We start from the raw sequence: 13,043 nt of genomic DNA on the forward strand, positions 1-13,043 counted from the left end.
TATCTTTAGATAAGTAGCTTTCTTATTTTTTCTCCTTTCATTTACTATAATCTCATTTTGGGGGGACCTAGACCCAAACAATTATTTACTTCTTCTTGATAGTGGAACACAAACAAACAGATATACACACTCCCAAGAAGAAGATGGATACTTAAAATGCTTTACACTTGAGAGCAAATGTTTTCAAGTAAAGAAATGTTTGTGATATAAAGTTCCTTTGTATCTGATCAGTCTGACAATTGCTGACATTGGCTAGAAGGTGAGGGGTGTGTATTTTCAATTCATTAATTGATTGATAATAAGTTTAAAAATATGTATATGTGCATGCTTTTGATTTACATTTAAGGATAATTTGTTTTGTAATGGTTATACTGATGATGATATATTTTGAATTTATTCTAGTATAATGTTTATCAAGGAATGTGATTATACTATATGACTTGATTTTTATTCTCTCTCTCTCTCTCTTTCTCTTTCTCTTTCTCTTTCTCTTTCTCTTTCTCTTTCTCTTTCTCTTTCTCTTTCTCTTTCTCTTTCTCTTTCTCTCTCTCTCTCTCTCTCTCTCTCTCTCTCTTTCTCTCTCTCTCTCTCTCTCTCTCTCTCTCTCTCTCTCTCTCTCTCTCTCTCTCTCTCTCTCTCTCTCTCTCTCTCTCTCTCTCTCTCTCTCTCCTTCTCTCTTCTCTTCTCTTTCTCTCTCTCTCTTTCTCACTCACTCACTCTCTCACTCACTCACTCACTCACTCACTCACTCACTCACTCACTCACTCACTCACTCACTCTCACTCACTCTCTCTCTCTCTCTCTCTCTCTCTCTCTCTCTCTCTCTCTCTCTCTCTCTCTCTCTCTCTCTCTCTCTCTCTCTCTCTCTCTCTCTCTCTCTCTCTCTCTCTCTCTCTCTCCTTTCCTCACCTCTCACTTACCCTCCCCACATAATACTCCACACAATGTAAAAAAAAAATAAAAAAGTAGAATAATAACTAAATAGAATTAATAATCTATATACATATATATATATATATATTTACATTTGACTATTACTTCCTCCAGTTCACTTGGAGAAACACTGAAGACTGCCTTGAAGGACTTGGAGATCAAATCCACAGACTCAAGAAAAGTCAACTTTGCAAATTTCAACAACAACTTGCATAGTTACATCCCGTCTGAGGTTACATCCCACAGCCACGACGACTCGCCAGAATTGGAGGAGTTGAATAATGCTATAGATCAGATCAGGTGAGTAATGATGAGTAAATGAGATTACCGAAAGGAAATACAAATAATTCACTTTACTTATAGAATGAAATAAAAGTAATTAAAGATGTCTACTAATGTATTGTTCTGTTTTTGGTTAATATATTGTTTTTAAAAGTGCATGTGGTTGAGTAAAGAAAGAAAGAAAGAAAAAAAATCCTCATATGAATAATTTTTGACCAGTGTATCAAGAAACCAGATTTGGATGATATTGTTTAACACTAACAAAGGAAAAGAAGGGAATAAAAGCAATGTGGATCTTATTTGGTGTCAGTTTGTCTTCTTAGGTAAGTCCAATTTCCTAACATTCTTCTTTAACACACATGCAAAAAACAATTATCCATAAATCAGTCTTAATAGTAGTTTTATTAGTCAGTCTAACCCTTAACATTTAAATTAGATTTCAGAGGTATAGGTTAATATAAAGTAAGATGATGGTATTTGTTACATGTAGAAAATAGTTAACGAGCGAAATGCACTGCTGTCAGATAATGTTGCCAACAAAATGCATCATTAGGATGTTTCTTATGATAATAAGGGGCCATTCTGTTTCTTTTAGTAATGCAGTGTTTAATTTTCAAGATACTCTTGGAGTGGAAGGTTTTAAAGTAAATCTATAAATATGTTAGTTCAGAAAGTAAAAAGGAAATAAATCATATATAAAAGGCATTTTCCTAAGATTTACCCATTTTTAAACTATTATCTTGTCTGTTCCAGACAAAACGGAATCATACTTGAAGATCGCCGCAATTCCATAAACGAAAAGATAATCAAAAAAGAAAAGAAAAAGAAGGACAAGAAAGAAAAGAAGGAAAAGAAGGAGAAGAAGGAAAAGAAGAAGAAGTCCAAGTCGAGTGGAGACGCCTCAGAAGAAGGCAAGAAGAAGAAAAAGAAGCATGTCAGTCATGTTGAGTCAATAGAAGAGCAACAGAATTCCCCTTGCTGCTCAGGCCTACAGTCTGCTTCTCACTCCCGACATAACTCAGAAGGAGACAATCCACAGGAGATCTTGCCAGACCCTCTGCAGGAGGTAACTGAGTCTCTAGAAGTGCTCAACACAGGCCGAACTTCGGTTGAAAATTCAAGCAGTGGTGAGATAGTGTCAACAGAGCCAGAGCCTTTTGAGCGTCTTCCATCTCCCAGCAGCAGAGGTGCCACACCCCAGCCTGAAAGCAGACTCTTAGACACAGAGACTAATACTGAAGAAGGAGAAGAAGCTGCTGTAGCAGGCACAATGGCAGATTCTGCCCAAGAAGTACAGCCTGAGGAAGCCGCACCTGCTCAGGCCCCAGCCAGAGAGTCACCTCCTCAACAACCCGAACCTGAAGTAGAGCGCGAACCTCCTATTGTCTTCAAGGATGAACTGGATGTGAGTACTGGTGTTGATGATGATGGTGGTTCTGATAATGATGACTTTTGGTCCTACCTTCTCCCTGGTTATAGATCTGGCGACCTTTCCCCATGTTTGTCATTGTCTGCCTCATCTTCATGCTCTGACTTATTTCTTGCATCATCACCCTCATGTTCCTCATCCTCAAGCTCATCTCCCTTTTATTTCTATTCCTCATCCTCTTCCTCTTCATCTTGCTCCTCCCTTTCCAGTCAATCCTGCTCTTCCTCTTCTTCTTCTTCTTACCATTCATCATCACAATCTTCCTCACATTCATCAATGAAGAACTCTTCTTGTTCATCAAAGTCAGAAGATTCTGATATCAATAACAATTTGTCTGGTACTTCAACTCGGTCTACTCGCGTACCTACTCCAGAACTTCCCCAAGACATATTAATTGAAGAAGCATCAAGTAACTCTAATACTTCACCCTCTACGCGCACATACCACACGCCTATGATTTCCCCTTCTCTCTCTCGCTCTTCAACAACATGCTCTGACTTGTCAATGTGTTCTTCAACATCAGGGCTCTCATTTGGCTCTTCCTACTATATTCTATATGTAGTGGATCCAGTTGGCCGTGTCCCAACACCCCAGGAATTGCCATCATCCCCAGAAAACTCGCCTTCTCCCCCATTACTGAGCCGGAGTAACTCAGTTACCTCCATTGCCACAGTAGACACTATGCGAACAGTAACTCCAGATCAACAGTACTTTGAAGTCAATAATGCTGCATTCAGACGCATGCATGGTATTTCAAGAGCATCTTCTTATGAATCATGTTTGAGTTGGAGATCAAGGTCACATTCACTCTCCTTTGACTCTTGTTCAACATTGAATTGCAAATCACAGTCTCAAGGTCCTCCACCTCCTCATTTTCTTTTGTCTCCCATCCCCCATTCACCACAGCCAACTCCATCCCCTGTTACACGCTCACAGCCATCATCACCTGTAGGCCCTAAACCTGCCCCTCCTTCTCGAGCTTATTCCCTGGAATCTATATCTTCCTTCCTGCGGCGATTGCCCCGTGCACCATCATCTATTAGATCCATTTCCACTTTTGAATTTGCCCCATCAACCTGTTCCACAACTCCCCCTCCACGGGGGGAGGAGTTCCTTGACCGACCCCCCTCCACGGACTCGCCCATCCTGTTGGCGTCCCCCAACGGGAGTCTGCGTGGCTCACACGACTCGTTGGTGGTATATCGGCCTGTGCCACGGTACAGTCACACTGACCTTGGCTCCCCAGAGCCCCAGAGTGCCTTGCTCTGCTACCTGGGCCCTGCACGCCCGTACGAGCCACCAGTTGTCTACACCAGCGTTGTTGAGCAGGTGGGTATTTGCAGCCAGTTGTGGCTGCTCTCCCGCCTGCTGTGCCCCGGCGGTGAACCCCCAAAACCACCACCTACCTATCATCAGTCTACGTCCACCACATCCGCCGTAGCTCCTCTGACCTGCATGACAACGTTGGTGCTGTTCCTGCTCAAGTCGTGGCTTCCATATTCCTGTTTATGTGTAGAGTGGTCTGACTTGGTAGATGGTGTGTTAGAGCAGTTCATTTTTGTGGTGTGCAAAAGTACAAAAGAAAAGATATGAATGTTACTGGAATCTATGAGTGTTTAAACTTATCTGATCTTGTAAAGTATTAACAGAGTATCAAGACAACATTTACATTATTTTGCAGGCACGGGCTGAATTTGAAGGTTTAGCAGCAAGTTGTGGAAACATGCTCAGCCCTGAAGAACAAGAACATCTTAATGAACTTCGTGCATATGTGGTAGAAGATGAAGGATCTTGGGCTCTTGGTGAAAACTTCAGTGTTTTGTTTAACCGAGTACTTCATGATCCAAGTGTGTCAGATGATGCACGTCTTCACCTTGTTCGACTGATGGCTGCTGCTGCCCTTAAAGATGATGTTATCCTGCTGCTGCACCAGGACCGCAAAGACCACACAATCATGAATTATGCTAACAAGGTTGAAAGTCTGCCACCCATCCATCAGGAATCCTTAGCTCTCTTTGTAAGTATTTGATATACAATTCTTTGAACTTATGATGCAAATAAAGGAGTCTTTTCTGTCTTTATATGTCTGTGCAATACATGAAGATAATTCTTTTTAAGTAATGGCTTTTGATGACTGATAGGTTAAGTTTTAATATCATGAGTATTTTAACAGGATCATACACCTTTTTTCTCCTTCAGAGCAATATTTCATATTAAGTTAATCTATTGGTAAATATATTTTTAACACATACTGTGTTTGAATTCTTGGTTAGTTCTGCAACATGTTTGAGCACCTGAGTCCATCTGAGTGGTTGCTATATATTAGTGAGTGGCAAGATGGAGGTCAACAGACCAGCAACATCCGAGTAACTACAAAAGTTGCTGTTAATGCTCTTCTACATCAGAACCAAAAGGTGCGCATTTTGAATATTTTTAAAAATGTGATACTGTACAGTTTATTGTGATGAAAATGTAAAGTAAAGTAAAGTTGTATATTCTGATATTCAGTTTATTGAAATCAAGTAGTGTTGTCATTTCTTGAAGACTAATCAGAAGAGAAATCTCTTGATGATATATATACAAATGAAATGATAATCTTGGTTATTACAGGTTCAAGAATATGGTACAGCCCTCATGTACAACCTAGGTACAAAAGAGGTAAAAACTGTAGTCTTTGATGATGTTGCTCCTGAGCTGGCCATGGCAATCCTTCAGTACCTAAATGGCCATCCCCCTGAGGAGCTTTTGTGGAGAACAATGACAGCTCTTTGCAGGTTGGTGTTTTAGGCATACACCATTTTCTAGATATAATTTTATATCCTGTACATGGTATAGTATAAATAAGATATATTGGTTTATTTAGACTGCTCATAAGCACATGTTTTTTCTTCCTTTCTTTCATGGGTTCATGTTCTCCTGTTGTTGTTGCTTTGGACAAGTGAACAGTTAGAAATACAGGAATTAATTTGTTTTTTCAGATTCTGTTACTCCTCCACTGAGGTGCCAGCTCTGATCAAAATGATTGGTCCCCCTCCTTCAGCCTTCAAGGGAGTCAGCGAACGAATTGATAACATTATTGAAGAAGTTGATGCCAAACTTAGCCGTGTCAGAGGTTTCTAAAATTGTTTCATTAATATTATTATATTTTGTATTTTGAAATATAATGCTGTTGTTGTATACAGTGCATGAACTTGTAAATAATTACGTAGATGCTTTGTTATTTTTGTGATGAAATTATCTCTATCCATCTTTTTAAGTCAAGTCCTTTTACATAATGAATGAACTCTTCTGTATTTGTAAAAAGCGTTTTATGTATTGAACATAAACAAAATTGTGTAACAAGCATATTAACACAATATCCCCATTCCTGGGACAAGCTTTGAATCTTACTAAATGATGAATTACATTTTTTTTCTTAAGAATTGTGTATGTTATGTATCACTTAAACATTACATCTTTATCATTATAACTCCAAAGCGAATTTATAAACTCTTCCCAATAAGATGTTGTGATATGTTAGTTTCTCCCTATTTCAATTTGCCATTTTTCATAACATACACCTAAAGCCTTTGATGTGAAATGACCCATTTTATAGCAATATACTGTGTCTGGAGTTTCTTTTTAAGATGTAAGCTCTTTTATACTTTTCTTCTCTCTGAAGAAATCTTTTTTTTCTAATTTTTGTGTAACAGAATGACTCAAGTGTGCGAGGGATACTGAGTTTTCAGCAGTGTGCATTGCCTAAGGAAGTATGTTATGGATTGGGCTTATTCAGTTTGTATACTTTCCTTAACATATGTATTTTTATTTTGTTTTGATTTGGCATTTTCTACAACAGAAAATTTGATGAATGTATTTGTTTGCTTAGTGAATGAGTGAATGATGTACTGTTTATATATTTGGGTTTGTATTCTGTTATAGAGCTAGGCAGTAACATTTTGTATACTTTCTGTATGAATAGATAATACACAGATTAAGTTGTAGTATTGTATTTTTATTTCATCCTGATAATAATGAAATTTGAGTTGTATATCCATTGAAGAAAGAATATACAACTGACAGATATACTCTGTATATGCCTTAACTACAGAACATATAACTAAATTAATAAAGAATTTTTGGGCTGATTTTGAAAAGTATCCGAAAAGAATGTGTGTGCTTACAAAATATTTACTAGCATTTTGTCTGAAATTTCAAGATTTCCAATAACAACAATACAGACTGTTAATAATTTTATTTCCATTGTATAATAGATGCTATATATACCAAGAATATACCTATTGACACTGAGAGTGTATACATGCATAAGTGTATACATGCACTGATCATTATGGTTTTGTTTCACTCATTTTATTTACACATAGATGTAGATGTCCCCACAAGTGCTAAGGAACCAAGGAGTCAATAAGCAAGCCTACTTGACCTCAGCTGTTTACCCCATTCTCTGAATTTTTGGGATTTTTATTTAATTTTATTGTTATCTTTTATTATTAATATTGCCATTATATCTATAATAATGATACTTAAAATAACATTATCTATGATAACGGTAATATGAATAAAAAAAAATATGATCAAAGTTCAAGTAATAAGGTAAACAGGTATTGACTCCTTGATGACTAGCCACTTATTGAACCATCTTTTCATTAAAGAAGACCAAAGCTGCATCAATGGGTTAACAACAAATAACCCTCATATATTCATCTATGCAAATGTTAACCAGCCATACTCCCTGATCATGCTTTGGCTTCATGCTATTTTTAAAAGTTTCTCATTGGAAAGATTTTATCTAAAAGAAAAATGGTACAGTAGTCCAAATAAATTCCATATATGTGATTCAGAGTTGTCTCAAACATACTTCTAAGGAAAAAAGGAGAATTAATCTTGATGAATTCTGAATGGATATTGAACTCTGTAACTGGCACTAGCAATATTTGAAGAATGAAGTTGCTGATGGAACCTCATTCACTTTTCTCCGTATTGAGCATCAATAACTCATCACCATACATCTACCTAAAAGATAAGTAAGACATAAAAGTACAGCTTCCCTCATTTGTCCCTGAGCCTGCCTCAAGGAGAACAAGCGGTTATTTGCATTTCAATAGTGTCACCAAAGTATCCAATAAGTAAAGAATTTGTGGACTAATTTGAAATTAGAGAGATTTTAAAAGTATTAAGAATGAATATTTCGTGAATTTATGAAATGATAAATGGTAAAAACCTTGATAAACGACAAATACCTCCTCTGTTTTCCGTGCGAGGAAAGACCATTTTGTCTAATATCCATACAAGGATGCACAGAACCCCCTACACACACACACGGAGAAGGAGAGAGAGCGAGAGCGAGAGGTTAACAGATTACTATTTTTATAACGATAATGATAATTATTTATTAAACGAGATTTATTTGGTGTGTAATGGCTACACTCAAATAATCACATCAGGATACGTAATAAAAATATTTACCATTGCAAGAGATGACTGGGACTGAAGCGAGTTGACGTGTTGCTTATGTCAACTGGGAGTTATTTCGTTTTTTTTTAGTCTTTTCCTCATAGTTTCCCCGTTTTTTCCAGTGGCAGGTCCCAAAATCTTCAATGAAATATGATAACCCAACACAGACGAAGCTGCTATTTTTTACTGAAATATGAAAGTCTGCCGAACACCGGTAGTGAATGGCGCTGTGAGGAACATGCAATGGGGAGAAATCAGCACAGAAATCATGCCTTTATAACAAGTGTCAAAGTGTCCCTCTTGTCTCAAGATAATATGAATGGGGTACCACCAGACATTGCTAGTGTTAAGTGATGTAACTGATACACAAAAAGTGAATTAATTCAGCTAACATACGAACTCAAATGAAACTAATTACAAAATGTTTGGCGCCATCCTAAGTATTATGAATGGATTCTTGGCAGACAAGACAGGCTAAGGGAGGAGTGTCCTCGGGGGGATTGCCATGACTATCCCTAATCGTTTTAATAGTACTCGACAACGTGACCAACCATGTAGCACTGTGAGACACATTCAGCAGTGGAATGCTTGATGCAGCCCAAGGTAAAGCATTAGCTCACAGGAGCCGCCAAAGGCCACAGATACATATCACACGGCTCGACTAGCCAGCGATTGGGATTGGCCTCAAATCCTGGCACACGGGACAGGGAAGGACATATCAGGGATCTTGCTCAGGAGGTCATGTCCTAGTAAATGACCTTCATCCTCCCTACCAGGCGGCGTCGTGATCCCAGCGCCTGATCCCCCCATTAGAGGAACCTCCTACCCTGACAGAAGCTGGGGAGGTGAACTCTAAACTGAAGGATGGTAAAGCAGCGGGATTTTGTAGCATCCCTGCTGAAGTCTGGTGACTATCCCATGGGTCGTACATTGCATATTGATTTGGCTGTCAATTGGCAGTCTGGTATCATTCCCCCAGATCTGTTGAAAGGCGCAGTCATCCCTTTTTGGAAAGGGAAAAGGGATCATTGTGACTACAGTAATTATCAAACCAAATCACTGGTCAACCAACCAGGCAAGGTGCTCGCTCTCATTATCTTTTTGAGACGTGTCAGGGCCTACCTACTGAGGCACCAGAGACTGGAACAATCTGCATTCACTCCTGGCAAATCCACAATTACACCGTACTCATCTTTGTAGAGCGCCATCTTATGTTTGGACATGGGCTGTTCATAGTCTAAATTAATGGTCCCAAAATAGGGGGCGCGACTCCCCAGAGGGGCGTGAGGAGGATGCAAGGGGGGCGTGAAGTTACCTGGTAAAAATCATTATTTAATAAATATAATTAAATTATTATAAGAACAAGTATCTGCCCTTAGATACGTGCAAAGTATAATTTTATCAGTCACCGCAACCCGTTTTCTATTAAGATGGCTCTCCTCACTTGTTTTGGACACGTCACCGATACCAACCACACTAACGCTGCTGAGGGACTTGTCACAACACTCCGACCCGTCAAACTGTATTATTCGTTTCATTTATTATCCTACAAGCAAAATCTATGTTTTCGTAAACTGTGATACTAATACAAAAAAGTGTGGGTCTGCTGGAAGCAAAAAGGTAGTTTGGGAACCACTGATCTAGATCAAGAAGGCATTTGACCTGGGGCATAGTGAATCTCTCTGGGAGATCCTGAGACTTAGATGAATTTTAACAAAGATTAATGGATTAACCCATTGCGGACGAGTGTCATGACGTACATGACGCCGGAGTTTTTGGCCTGACGACGGGCGTCGTGACGTACATGACGTTCGTTGATTTTGAATCTCTATTTTGAATTTCAATTATAATTACCATAATTGCAATATTAAGTAAAATGGATTTCAATTAACATCCAAAACCGAGAGAGAGGGCCTTGAATGGCCTCCATCCACGGTCTCTAGCAAGCACTATCTTTAGAGAGCGATGACACACAGCAAGTTACCGACGTCTTGCTCTAAATTTCCGGCGATGAAGAATGTGCAGGCAGAACTAGAGGAGGAAGGTGACTCACTCCATACCCAGTGTCTACAATGTGCCCCTGTACCGGTAGGGATACCTTGTACTGTCGCACTCAGTCACAAGCACAGGTTTCTTTCCTCTTCCCTTTTCATTGTGGGTGGATTAATTTTCATATTCATTGACGACAGTAGACGAATACGAACACAAGGAAGTTGTTTTTTGTCCTTCTATAAACAACAATACTTTTATCACACTGAGAATAAAGAAAATAATATGATGTAGACCCTACATACAATTTTAGTAAACTGCAGCAATGATAGAGCCTGTCATATGACATATAAATCTTTCAATACAATAAAACATAAACAAATGAAAAACACAAAGTATGTTGCATGAAGCTGCTTTACTCTGAAATAAAACCTATCCTGGAGTCTTGGCAAGCAAATTTATATCTGGTCTGCAATGGATTAATAACAAATCTTTATAAAGGTACTCTAAGTGTTGTAAAGTATGTTGGAAGCATGTCTAGAATCCTAGATAATGGTTAGACCGAAATCAGTTTATCAATCAATAAGTTTATTGACCTAGACTTTGTTGATAATGTTGCCATCTTATCTGAGTCTCTAGAGACTCTTATGGTGGCTCACGAGGCGAAGCCCTTGGGTTTGGAGCTCTCATGAACCAAGTCCAAGATCCAGGGTTTAGGGGAAGTGGAGTGTAGTCCATGACTCTGGCCTCTCAGACCAGGAAGTCAACAGACGGACTGACCTGAGAGCCATTCGGAGATGATACTACCTAGACAGAAACAACAAGCCACGTGTCGTCAAGGCCCTGTTATTGCCAGTGTTGCTGTACGGCAGCGAGACCTGGACTTTATCCTGTGCCTCGGACTCTCGTTTTGACACCTTTTGCAACAGGCCCTTGTATTGGATAATGGGGTACAGTTGTCAGGAACATTTATCCAACCACCGACTGCACAATGAAGAACGAAGGACCTGTTACTCGGACCATCCGGGACCGCCCACTCAGGCCTTACAGACGCTTGGCATGAGTCCCTGAGGATGATCCCTCCCTCCAGGTTGTCTCCAATGGATCAGTTCGATAATTATGATAATCATCATACCAATAATAATGATAATGATGATAATATTAATGATAATGATGATTATTACAATGATGATATCAAAAATGATGTTCATGCTGGTGATGACAATAGTAATGATATGAGTGATAATAATGATAATGATACTTATGCTGATAATGCTTCTGCTGCTGCTAGTTATGATGATGCTAATAATGATAATGATAACAACAACAATGCTAGCGATATTAATTATGATAATGTAATAATAATGATAATAATAGTGATAGTGACAGTAACAGTAATGACATTATTGATGATATTTTTGATAATGATGATGATAATAATGATAATGATGTTGGTGCTAATAACAACAATAATGATGATATAACAACAATTATGATAATGAGATATTGATTATGATAATAATAATGGTAATGATAGAAAAAATGGTAATAATGATAATGATAACGACAGTTATGATGATTACCATAACAAAAAAAAAAAGGATTATCATAATGAGATAGTAGTAGTAGCAACAAATGTGATAATGAGTATGATTGAAAAACAGTAATGATGAAGTAGATAATAACGACAATGATTATCACGGTTATGATCATAAAGATAACTCTAATAAGAACAATTGCCATTATTGTTACTTTCACATCATAAAAAAACGTTAATATCAATTCATCACAAAAGTTTTCTCAAATCACTGTTTGGATGCATATTGTACCGTTGTTGCATTTGTTAACAAATCTCTGTAATGTTTTCTTGTTATCTTTAATATCACGTCATCAAATCTTGCAGCTGTTTTGGATAAATAGATTTATCTTTGCATTTTGCACTTTTGCAATCCAATGTTGAGAAATCGGTTACGGTATCACACCTGCCGTGACTAAAAGTAATGACATTGTGTCGAAGAATGTTAAAGCATCATTAGTATAGCTAATGTCATTACCAAAATAATTAGACAAATGGTCATTATTCCCCGATCATTAATTTGGCAACATATTGCAACACTGCTTCAAATGGCACGTTCCAGAAACCCATATCACATTTCTAAGCCCTATTAATAAAAATGAAGTAAGGGAAAAGAGAGAACGAGAGAGAGAAAGAGAGAGAGAGAGAGAGAGAGAGAGAGAGAGAGAGAGAGAGAGAGAGAGAGAGAGAGAGAGAGAGAGAGAGAGAGAGAGAGGAGAGAGAGAGAGAGAGAGAGAGAGAGAGAGAGAGAGAGAGAGGGAGAGAGAGAGAGAGAGAGAGAGAGAGCGATGAAGAGCGAGAATGAGAGAGTGAGACAGAGAGGGGGGGAGGGAGAGAGACAGAGAGACAGAGACAGAGGGAGAGCGAAAGAGAGAGGAGGAGAAAGAGAGAGAGAGAGGGGGGGAGAGAAAGAAAGAGAGAGAGAGAGAGAGAGAGAGAGAGAGAGAGAGAGAGAGAGAGAGAGAGAGAGAGAGAGAGAGAGAGAGAGAGAGAGAGAGAGAGAGAGAGAGAGAGAGAGAGAGAGAGAGAGAGAGAGAGGAGGGGGGAGAAAAAGAGAGAAAGTGTAAGGCACTGGTATTTAATATTATGTGATCTAAGACATTGATTTTATATTTCTACTTAATTCAATGTATATCGTTGGCAGTCTGTTTTGACCTGGCGTGTCACGTTTCCTGTGTTCGTTTCCGCCTCGAAACTCCAGCTTATCCAGCAGCTGTATTTGCTAACGGAAGGCATGAGGTGTAGAAAGTGACTCAGGATTTGTACTTAAGAAAGACACAAAAGGAACCCAGGGCAGATCAAGGCAGATCAGGTCAGACAGACAAACAAGAGAACAGGCAGAGCGAACAGCTCTGACCTCCGGCCTTCGGCCGGAGCCTA

The 13,043-nt window shown here is 38.8% G+C and overlaps 1 protein-coding gene across 9 annotated transcripts in view; it reads left to right on the forward strand.

Moving 5' to 3' along the window:
• Positions 1 to 6,627, forward strand: part of LOC122247699 (uncharacterized) — an 89,166-nt gene extending 82,539 nt beyond the window's left edge. For 5 of the 9 annotated variants that reach the window (XM_086548412.1, XM_086548413.1, XM_086548415.1 and 2 more), the window contains 6 exons: positions 1,048 to 1,233; positions 1,969 to 3,973; positions 4,326 to 4,661; positions 4,918 to 5,058; positions 5,255 to 5,418; positions 5,623 to 6,627. In XM_086548412.1, the coding sequence (XP_086404538.1) occupies positions 1,048 to 1,233; positions 1,969 to 3,973; positions 4,326 to 4,661; positions 4,918 to 5,058; positions 5,255 to 5,418; positions 5,623 to 5,764 (2,974 nt within the window). In that variant the 3' untranslated portion in view covers positions 5,765 to 6,627. Of the gene's footprint in view, positions 260 to 1,047; positions 1,234 to 1,968; positions 3,974 to 4,325; positions 4,662 to 4,917; positions 5,059 to 5,254; positions 5,419 to 5,622 lie in introns of all 9 variants that reach the window. The other 4 variants (XM_043007218.2, XM_043007220.2, XM_043007219.2 and 1 more) reach the window with 2 other exon arrangements.
• Positions 6,628 to 13,043: the final 6,416 nt, after the last annotated feature.

The sequence above is a fragment of the Penaeus japonicus genome, unplaced genomic scaffold (assembly GCF_977035675.1).
Source record: "Penaeus japonicus unplaced genomic scaffold, GWHDUDI00000001_assembly GWHDUDI00000020, whole genome shotgun sequence".
Classification (NCBI taxonomy): domain Eukaryota; kingdom Metazoa; phylum Arthropoda; class Malacostraca; order Decapoda; family Penaeidae; genus Penaeus; species Penaeus japonicus.